Genomic DNA, 10,723 nt, shown 5'->3' with positions numbered 1-10,723 from the left:
CACGTGCAGAATATTTAATGGTAAGTTTGATTTTCGACCATGGATGTCGTTGCCAAGCTTCAAGGGAAACACACTAAAATTAATCTACTTGTATAATACATGCCTTGTCTTCGTTCATCTGTCCACTGCCACTAATACTCATTGCCACGTGCTTCTGTTGTGCTTCTGTTGTGTCGGATTGTGCACTGCTCACGCTGCCATTGACTAGTACTGCTGCTCTGTTCTGCGAGCTACGATGGTAATCAAGTTCATCCCGACTTCGCACGTCTGTCATTCGATGCTTGCTTTGCGACGTACAGCCGAATGAGCACGGCCATGGACGCCGCTGACACCGTTTCTTGGCCCAAGCTAGCCGTGCTCACAGCAGGCGCTGTCGGGTGCATTGCACTCAGCGCGTACCAGTTCGAAAAAAAGCTGCACAAATACGTGCAGCGCCTGTTTACCAGCAAAGTTGTTGTCTGCTCGTCCTTGGAAGAGTTCAAGGAAGTGGAGGAACTTTTCCTGAAGTTATGTCATGAGTCCAGCGTCGTCGGCCTCGACTGCGAATGGGTGAGCGTCGGAAAGTGCAGGCGAAACGTAGCCCTGCTCCAACTGGCTCCCAGCAGAGACTTCAGCGTGCTTCTCCGGATTTGCAAGATGTTTCCGGACGCCGCTGGAGGCATGCGGGGCCAATGTCTACCCGGCTTTCCCGACTCTCTGAGGGACTTGCTTGACGACTACTGTATTGTAAAGGTGGGCGTAGCAATCTGCGATGACTCCTACAAGCTCTTCCATGACTACGGCTTGAGCGTTCGCGGCTGCCTCGACTTGAGGCATGTGCTCCGCCTTTTTCCTGAACTCAACGGTTATCCTGTGGCCGGGCTCAAAACTCAGGCCCGCACAATCCTCGGCGTGCAGGCGGACACGTCGAAAGTTCACACGTGTAGCGACTGGGAGGCAGACGCACTCAGCAGTGCCCAAGTCGACTACGCCGCGAGCGATGTCATCCTGTCCGTGCAAATCTTTGACCAGATCGTTCGAGAAAGGCTAACGTTAGCCTCTTACAGGCCGGGCTGGTATCGCAAACTGAAGGCCGAGACCCTGGCCGCCTGCGAAGGGCTGCTGGATGTCCCTTTCTCCAAGCCGGAGAAGAACTTGGCACTTGTCAAGTCTCGCGACTCGTCGCCTACTGCTGCCAGCGGGATACCAAAGAAACTGGGCTGCTTCCGGTCGTACGTGACGCGCAAGACCCCGCTGTACGACAACTGCATATTGCAGGTACTTGCAGCACGCTGTTGGATTCATTTTTTACTGGTGCTGTCGTACGCCTGGGGACGAGGGGCTTGAGCTGCAGCTATTGCTGTTAGCATTGCCACCTTTAAATCGGTGGACATTGCGTTTTACTATGGTATCAGGGTTAACAGTATGATATATTTTTTTTTTTCGACAACCCAAGGCCGGCCTTATCTCATTCGGTGCACTGTGCGAACTCCTTTCATGCACACCTGTTAATTTAGCATTTCTGCCTTCCTTTCCTTTGACAAATCTTGTTTAGAACGGTGCTTACGAGAAGACTTATACAGCCATGTATTGTCATAAGGAATATTAGTTTTTCTTCAGTCTGCAATAGGGAAGGGAGGAGATTTCAAAATAAAAACAAACTGCATTTTAACATAATGCCAGACTCGGCAAACCCAACTTATCTTTCCAAAGTAGCCACACCATTGCACGAAATTTTGTCCACAGTCGCATTCGTTCACATAGCAACAATATAGGAACAAAATTGTTCTTTACTCAAAATTAAGGTTAATTGAATTTTGGTATTTACTAAGGTAATCGCTAATAGAATTAGGGCAACCTTAGACTGCAATCAAGCAAAGGATCAAGCAGGGTTTCGGAAACGGTACTCTACTATCGATCATATCCATACCATCAATCAGGTGATAGAAAAATGCTCGGAATATAACCAGCCCTTATACATAGCATTCATTGATTACGAAAAAGCATTTGACTCAGTTGAAACCTCGGCGGTGATGCAGGCATTGTGAAATCAGGGGGTAGACGAACCGTACGTGAAAGTGCTGGAAGATATATATAGTGGCTGCACAGCAACAGTAGTTCTGCATAAAGAAAGTAACAAAATTCCCATAAAGAAAGGAGTTAGGCAAGGAGACACAATCTCCCCAGTACTATTCACAGCTTGCTTAGAGGAAGTATTCAGAGACTTGGAATGGGAGCAGTTAGGGATTACGGTAGATGGAGAATACCTCAGTAATCTGCGATTTGCTGATGACATTGCCTTGCTAAGTAACTTGGGGGATGAACTGCAAATAATGATTGATGACCTAGACAGGAAAAGTAGAAAGGTAGGCTTGAAAATCAATATGCAGAAAACTAAAGTAATGTTCAACAGCCTCGGCAAGGAACAGCAGTTTACATTAGGTAGCGAACCACTGGAAGTACTAGGCGAATACGTCTACTTAGGACAGGTAGTAACCGCAGATCCGAACAATGAAAAGGAAATAACGAGAAGAATAAGATTGGGATGGAGTGCATTTGGCAAACACTCGCAGATTTTGACTAGCAGCTTACTGGTATCGCTCAAGAGGAAAGCATACAACAGTTGCATCTTACCTTGTACTCACCTATGGGGCTGAAAAGTGGAGGCTTACCAAGCAGCTTACTGGTATCGCTCAAGAGGAAAGCATACAACAGTTGCATCTTACCTTGTACTCACCTATGGGGCTGAAAAGTGGAGGCTTACCAAGAGGGTTCTACTTAAGTTGAGGACAACCCAGAGGGCTATGGAACGAAAAATGGTCGGGGTAACATTAAGAGATAGGAAGCGTGCAGAGTGGGTCAGAGAAATAACTCAAGTTACCGACATTCTAGCAGAAATGAAGAAATGGACATGGGCAAGACATGTAGTGCAAAGAGAGGATAACCGATGGTCGCTTAGGGTAACAAACTGGATTCCAAGGGAAGGAAAGCGTAGCAGGGGGCGGCAGAAAGTTCGGTGGGTGGATGAGGTTAAGAAGTTCGCAGGGGTCAAGTGGATGCAGCTAGCACAGAACCGGGTTAATTGGAGAAATATGGGAGAGGCCTTCTCCCTGCAGTGGGTATAGTCAGGCTGATGATGATGATGAATTTTGGAGATTAACAAGGCAACTAGTCACGTTCAGATGCGTTTTTGATCTCAAAATCATGTTGTTTTTTTGGAAGCTGTGTGCTCTAATGATGTTTCCACCGTGGAGCACGCAGAAAGGAAAGAAACAGTCATTATTCAAAGGACATGTTTTAAGGAATTTTAAGCGACAGAAAAAAAAAAAAGAGAAAGAAACGCAACAGACAGGCACTGGACAGACAGCACAGTAACATTTTTTCGCCCCCCCCCCCCCTCCCCCTCGTCACTTCTTCTTCACGGAGCTATGTTACAGTTATAAAAGAAGGCTGAAACCACGCCATGTCCTGGGGCCTCCCTAGGCGGTTTCTGGGAAGGCCATTCCCTTTCGGTGGCTTTCGTTTTGGGTGTTCTGCAAGCAAACATATTGCTTTCCTCATTTCAATAAGCACACGGCTATAATGCCTCTTGTGAAGAATGATAGACAAGAAGGGGGCCATGCTGAGAGAACAGGGGGGGGGGGGGGGGGGGGAGAGTGAGCACTAAGTGCAGATCGACGCCCTCTTCATGCTGGCACTCTGTGTGACCGCATCGGTCGCCCACCCCAAAGGCCGGCACTGCGACAACCTTTAAAAAAATGGGTAGAACCTTCACATATTGAAGGCTACGGTTGGACAGGATGCAACAAGCAGGGGAAAGACCGTAAAGGAAAAGGGCTAGGGGCATTATTAAAGAGCTAAACTGCAAAAGACTGCAGGGAACATTATATGACTCCAAGGCGTAGTGGAGGTCAAGAGGTTATCCTGGGGTTTGTATACTTTAGTACAGGGAATGATTTGAGAGAGGAGAATGCAAGGCATCTCTAATGTATATCTAAAGACATAAGGGGGAACACTTCGATGGAGCTACAAAAAAGGCAGGTAAAATGCCAGAACAATTTTTCGAGGCTCATGATCTTGTAATGGTAAACTCTGAAATTAAATGCGAGGGGGAACTAGCCTGTAAAAAAATAACTCGCTCTCCACTATTGCTTATTCCCTAATGTTGCACAAACTGTATGACAGGTTAGGGAGATTGGAAGTTGATGAAGAAGGTACGAAAAGCTTGGGAAGTGATCGCAGAAAAATTAAAATCAGGTTTGGGAGGGCATCAACTGCATTAAAAGGACAAAAGTAGAAAGAAAACCATAACCACAATGCACAGTTTAAGGAAGTGGCAATCACATGGAAGGCATATTATACAAGCAACCAAATAGGGTCTGAACATATGATGACGTTGTAGGGCTTACTAAAAGAATACCTAGAGAAGGGCCAACTCAAGCGGGGAAGAAAAGGAAAACATAAACCAAAAAGCTGATGGGACTGGGCACTGCAAGGCAATGTAAGGCACTGGATTCTGAGAGAAGGCGAGCACACTAGTGGACAGATGAGAGGAAGTTTGCAGAGAGAGTGGCTTCAATTGGTACAGGACCAGGTTTATTGGAGCGATGTGAGGAAGGTTTTTTTTTTTTTTGTTTTTTTTTTCTGTAATGGCCATACTAGGACTGATGATAATAATCTCTAATTTTAGGCCTTGATAGATGTTATTAGCAAGCATTGAATGCGTACATGCCATTGCAGGGTTGGCCAGTGGCCTATTCGGTAGAGCATCTGCCTTGCACGGAGGAGGTGCTGGCTTCATCCTCACTGGTGCTGTGCGCCCACCAGTCATACAAATGAGTGCAAGCTTTTCCCTGGCCTGGTACTTGGGTTTTTTGGAATGAAATAATTGAAAAATGGATCTCTGGCCCTGTATTGAGTATACCAAAATACCTTGTGCCATTGTGTCCTTTGGTATTTACCAAATCAGCAGCATCAACACAACAGAGTTCTCCCATCATGTTTTCTCATTTCAGCAAGGCATATTTTGTTGCCAAAGCATTCAAATACTGAATGAAACCTACTCCTAAAGCTGTAACTTTGAACTGGCCCATCCGTCACTTGACTACAACGTTGCTGCTATATTTTTGTCAACAGTAGGTGTGGCCATGCTAAATTGAGTGACTTGACTTCTGTGGTGGCGTTTTTTTGTCTTCTGCTAATTCACATCCATACTAACCTATTTTGTACGTGCCTAGCATGCGTAAATCCTTCCAATTACGAGTGTTCCAATGACTCTTACTACTGAAAAAATGTCAGCAACAGTCAGAAAATGTGTAATGTCTACCCACAGAAAAAATGAAAAGCCATCTTTGCCTGCAGGCCCCAGATGGGGAGCGACTGAGCAGCTGCAACTACAAGAAGGTCCTGTGGTACGTGGACAGAGGCCTCGGGACCGTTGTGTCTGGCGATGACGAACCACTCGCTGTTCAGCTGAACTTTGAGCCATCCAACAGGCCTGTGCTGGACAGCCAGTACTACATACAGAACAAGGACAACATATGCGTGGTCTGCAGCTCAGCGCAGTCCCTTGTACGCAAGAATGTTGTGCCTCACGAGTACAGGTGAGCAGTTTGTAGGGCTACTGTGGGTCAGTACAACAATCATGCCCGATGTAGCTTGATAACAGCAAATATAGTGGATGGAGCTTGTGGTTGATAGCCTTAGAAAGCCTTACCCAGTCTCATTTGGGTACCACAAGGATCAATGTTATAACCAATCTTGTTTTCCTTGTGTATAAATGATTTCCCAAAGTACATGCAAAATGGCGATACCATTCTATATGTGGTTGACATAGCTGTACTCATCTCGGGTAAATATATAGGTTCTATATAAAAGAAAGTCTAATAAAGACCTTAATAACATAGCTAACTGGTGTTCTGCCAACAAATTGATGTTAAACTGTGCAGCAAAAATGTCCTATAACCTCAAGAATTTATAGCGAAGTAGTAGTTCAAGATACAATTGTGCTGATACCTTGGTATGACCCAGGACTCACCATTATACTTCAAGGAGCATATCAGTAAACTTTACAAGAAACAATCGCACATGTTTTCTACTTACTCTATCAGGCACGTCAGCACTTTCCTCTAAAAACGTTTAAAATATTATTTTGCAATTTTTCACTGCAATCTTACATACTGTGTCAAAATTCATGGGGCTATACTCATCCTTTCTATCTTGAACCACTGATCATTTTGCAGAAACGTGCTTTGTGCACTTTAATAACCTTTTCAAACTACAGAAAATGCAAAGCACCACTTTTTGACAAACTTCAGATTATGCCATTTAGAGTCGCACAAGATTACAAAACGGCATGTGCTGTGCATACAAATTTGTCTGATAACTCTCTTCCTTCCACTGTTTTTATACCCCCAGAAATGCATACATGAAGTGAACTATAATTTTAACATTCCAGCCATTCACAACTTATGCAGCCAATGATTGTTAGCATACACTGGCACAAGACTATAGAACACTCTTCCATAAACAGTAAAAGGAAGCCATAACTTCTGTCACTGAAAGAGCTCGTCAGCAAAAATAACTGAATTTCTTGCCAAAGTGTAATGCTATCCTAAAAATGTTTTTGTTGTTGTACTAAGATCATGTTAAAACCTCAATTCTTGTTTACACAGCTTTTATGTATTATTTGAATATGCGTATACAGTGTCCAGTGTTGGTTTATTGTTTCTTTTGCCGGTCACATACATGTGATGTATCCATTCACTTGAGTGCTACTTTTATACACATATCTTCGTACATGTCAAGGTGCCCTTTAGCAAGAGTTAGTAGGGGGCTAGTAGGCTTGAATCTTGTAACCCCATGAAAGGCTATGTGCAAAAAGGACAACATGAAGGATGCCACGATTGCACTCTCAACCCTTCGTGCCATGTCAGGGTGTACACATTTTTTTTTGACTGGTACCTGGGTATGCTTTTGTTGTGCATTTATTGCGTGGGCCCAAACCAGCAGCTTGCTAAGGTCACAGATGTTTTTATCACCCACTTTTGTACACTTTTTTCCAAAGTAATTAAATTGAACTAAAAACAGGTGCACAGTATTTGTCTGCAATGGCGGCTAGCCTTGTTAAAACTGCTGAGGTTGTTGAATATCTGTCTTGTCTTTGCATCTTAAAAATTCTTGTAAATATTCTGCAAAGGACAGATCATTAATCATAGTTCTATCTATTATTGTTTACAGTGTTCATAATGCGGTTTCTTGTTAGCTATGAATGTCTTCTTCAGAGAAGCACTACTCAGTATTGCCGTCACATCATGCTCATGCGTTGCTGTTTATTGCCGACTTATAGAGTACAGCCCCCATTCATTCAGATTTACCAGGACTGGAAAATGTCAGGATTAATTAAATGTCAGATTATCGTGGCAGTGCCGATGAAAAACCATAACAAAGTACTCTATGTCAAGGCACGTTTATTTCTTGAAAAAGTTGGCAATTATTGATCTCATCATGCAAGAAGGATTTTTGCAGGAATTACTTCCTTTTACAGCTCTGCCAAGGGTTCAATTTAGTTGCTGTTAACTGTACTGGTGGGCATAGCATTGCAGTAAATTCTGCTGCAATTTCTCTACTGTAGCGAAACTTAAATATTGTTTTTGGTGCCAATGTGTACCTTGATACGGCTACAGCGCCACACGCGCATACACCACAGGCGTCACCACTTTGTGTTTAGGTCATTGACGTGAAGAAGTTTTGCAAGAATGATTAAAGCCTGCAACACTGTGCACGCATACTGTGACGCAAATCAACCAATATGGTGTGTCCTCTAGGACATTCAAAGAATGCACCCCCTCCCCAGCACACATGCATGATACAAAAGAGAAAACACACATTGCCCTTGTGTACTTGACCCTGGTTTAACATAGTAGAAAAATGACAGGCTCCACAATAACATCACCATGGGGTGCTAGGCACATGCATCAAAAGAGAAGAAATTACTACAGTGTAGTAGAAAACAAATTAGAATCCTGCTGTGCCTTCTTTCACCTGATGTTCATAGTTTCGTGGCAATACTTAATCATGCATTTGTTGCTTTTGCAACTTTTTTTAGAAGATTTAATAAAAAGAATTAATCTCATTGCTTTTAATTTCCAGGAAATACTTCCCAGAGATAATGAAGAACCACATTTCGCACGACATCCTGCTGCTGTGCCTTCGCTGTCACCAGGTCAGCAACCTCAGGGATGCTGCGCTTCGCAAGGCACTGGCCAAAGAGTGCAATGCGCCCATAGAGAGCGGCGATATAAGCAAAGCGAGGGAAGACAGATTACTGCGAAAAGTGCGCTCGGCCGGCCGTGCATTGTCTAATGCCCGAGGTTCACTTCCAGAGGACAGGGTGACACTCCTTGAAGACGTCCTCAAAGAGCACTTCAATGTCGCCGAGGTCACTGATGAAATCATTCAGAATGCTTCAGATATTGACACACGGGTTTACAATGATGACTTCATTCCACATGGTCAGAGAGTTGTCGAACATTTCAAGAAGACGATTGGGTTGGCCAACTTGGAGATGCGATGGAGGCAACACTTTCTGGACTCCATGCATCCCAAGTACATGCCACCATTGTGGTCTGTAGACCACCATCGTGAAGTGTTGGCACTGAAGTTTGCCCAAGGCAGGGCGAAGGACGTCACACTCTCGGAGATTGGCATCAGTCAAGAGCTTGTGGACACTGTTTTGAAGAAACTGAATGTTGCTCCAGATGATTTGACTAGAAAACAGTGTTGACAATATGTGCCATTCTCCGCTGGTTTTTGTGAAAATGAAATGGGTCCACTGTGATGTTTTTATTTGTTTGGTTGCGGATAAACTTGGTACCACCTATAGATTCTCTCTGTCATTGATAAAATGGCTGGCTTGAGGTCTGCAGCATGGTGCTGCTTTGCCAGCTTTTACTGAGCTGCTCAGCTTTTACTTTGTACTGTTTTTTGCGAGCATACCTCCCTCTTTGGTGCAAGTATAGTGATAGCTCCAAATCGCAGGGCATGTCACCAAAATAACTGGTGGTTCAGTGCTTTATGTCATTTGGCAGCTGAGCCCAAAGGTGCGACATCAAATGCCAGCCAACTTTTAATGAAGGTGTGCTATGAAAGATGTTCATGTGCAGTGAAATACCAGTGCACGTTAAGGAACCCCAGGTGGTCTAAAAAAATTCAGAGCACTCTACTACAATGCCTCTCAGCCTGTGCACAGCTTCGGGACACTAAACTGCACGTGCTACTATGCCGTATCATACTAGACAAGAGCCTATTTAATGCAATAGCATTAGAGTTCATAAAAACCTGGTAGCAACTAACGATGTCAGAAGATCCTCTGATTGGTCGAAATGATGATGTCACTAGGCCACGTGACATAATTGAGCACTGGATGGCCAGCAGGGTAACACCAAGTGAAATGGCTGAGTTGGCAGGGGACAGCTGAATGCTGATTAGTCCCTGAGATGTGTGGAATCACGAGTCATGACATAGACACAGAAATTGCAGGTGCACTGGCATTTTGTAGATGCGCTTGTCATGTGACCTGGCTGAAAGCAATGGTCCGATCAGTGGTTGTTTGCAGTTGTGCTTGGTTTTATGCAGCTGTCTGGACAGCTCTGCATTTGATTGGAAGGGGGCTAGAATCAGCACCTGCGTTTACCATAGCAGGAAAAAAAACAACAGTGGAAACAAGCAAAAACGTCGGGCGGCTGTGACTCAAACCCCTTGCAGCAGTGTTCCTAAGGGTGTTCATAACACTATGAAAGGTGTACAAAGATCAAATTTTAGTTGTTTTTTTCTTGTCAATGATGCATCAGATGTTAATTACTGTTTATAGATCACTTTGTGGTATTTGCAAGACAGCTAAATAATGTAATGCAGTCGATCCCGGATATGTCGATATATAATTTGTTATATAAAACATGCCAACAGATATGCAGCCGAGAAGCGTGACGATTGTGCACCCACGTGCCGCTCCATGGGTGCCAGCATGCTCTCAAAATATTTGGCAGAGGCTGATCAGAGCGTCAGAGCTCGCTCTACTCTCACCTCATGTCTCTCACTGCGCGGAACAATTAAGTGTGGTTGGAGTTGGGGACCACATAAAGCTCCTGCACACACAGCTTTGAGAACAGCCACCACTGATCATAAGGGGTATATTTCTCTTACTGCATGATGCACAAAAATGCTAAATTAATACTATGGTGCCGTTGACTTCTGCCTGCTTCAGCAGCGAAGCGGGCCACAGGAGAACCGCTGCAGGCCTTTGGTCAGCAATGCTGGCACCATAGCTTCACCGCACGACAACAGAATGTTAGCTCCCTGAATAAAAAAATGTCGCGTTGAAAGCAACACGCCAGATCTAAGGCCACTTTCAAGTGGGCTCGACTTCCACCTCTTCAAGCGGTTGCACAGCATTAGGGCTGTCAGCAGGTGCCCAAAGCTTCGCAGCTGACATGGCTCCGCCTGCGAAAAATAATCGCGGGGATGCAAATGAGGAGAAGCACCCATTGCCAGCACACGGATTGATCAGTGATGTACGGAATGCTCCGCTGAACGGGAGTTCGATAAATGCGAGCACTACTGCTATACCTCTGCATAGGAGATTTAAGTGGATACTCTGAGAGTTTGACATAAACAGCAGTTCAATACAGCTGAGATCGAATGTATTAATCTGTGTCAGCTCCAGTGGCCGATCAATGGCTCTGAT

General features: G+C 44.5%; 1 protein-coding gene across 2 annotated transcripts; it reads left to right on the top strand.

Moving 5' to 3' along the window:
- Positions 1–91: 91 nt before the first annotated feature.
- Positions 92–8,864, top strand: Exd2 (Exonuclease 3'-5' domain-containing 2). Of its 2 annotated transcripts, XM_084578204.1 has the most exons (4): positions 92–989; positions 1,047–1,257; positions 5,341–5,582; positions 8,131–8,864. In XM_084578204.1, the coding sequence occupies exons 1-4, from the start codon at positions 304–306 to the stop codon at positions 8,762–8,764; spliced, it is 1,773 nt and encodes a 590-aa protein (XP_084434330.1). In that variant the 5' UTR covers positions 92–303; the 3' UTR covers positions 8,765–8,864. The 2 variants fall into 2 exon arrangements, with proteins under 2 accessions (XP_084434330.1, XP_084434329.1); XM_084578203.1 differs by having other exon boundaries at positions 94–1,257.
- The last annotated feature ends 1,859 nt before the right edge of the window (positions 8,865–10,723 follow it).

The sequence above is a fragment of the Amblyomma maculatum genome, chromosome 9 (genome assembly GCF_055883805.1).
Source record: "Amblyomma maculatum isolate TAMU_Amacu chromosome 9, ASM5588380v1, whole genome shotgun sequence".
Lineage (NCBI taxonomy): Eukaryota > Metazoa > Arthropoda > Arachnida > Ixodida > Ixodidae > Amblyomma > Amblyomma maculatum.
This window is presented reverse-complemented; position numbering and strand designations above follow the sequence as displayed.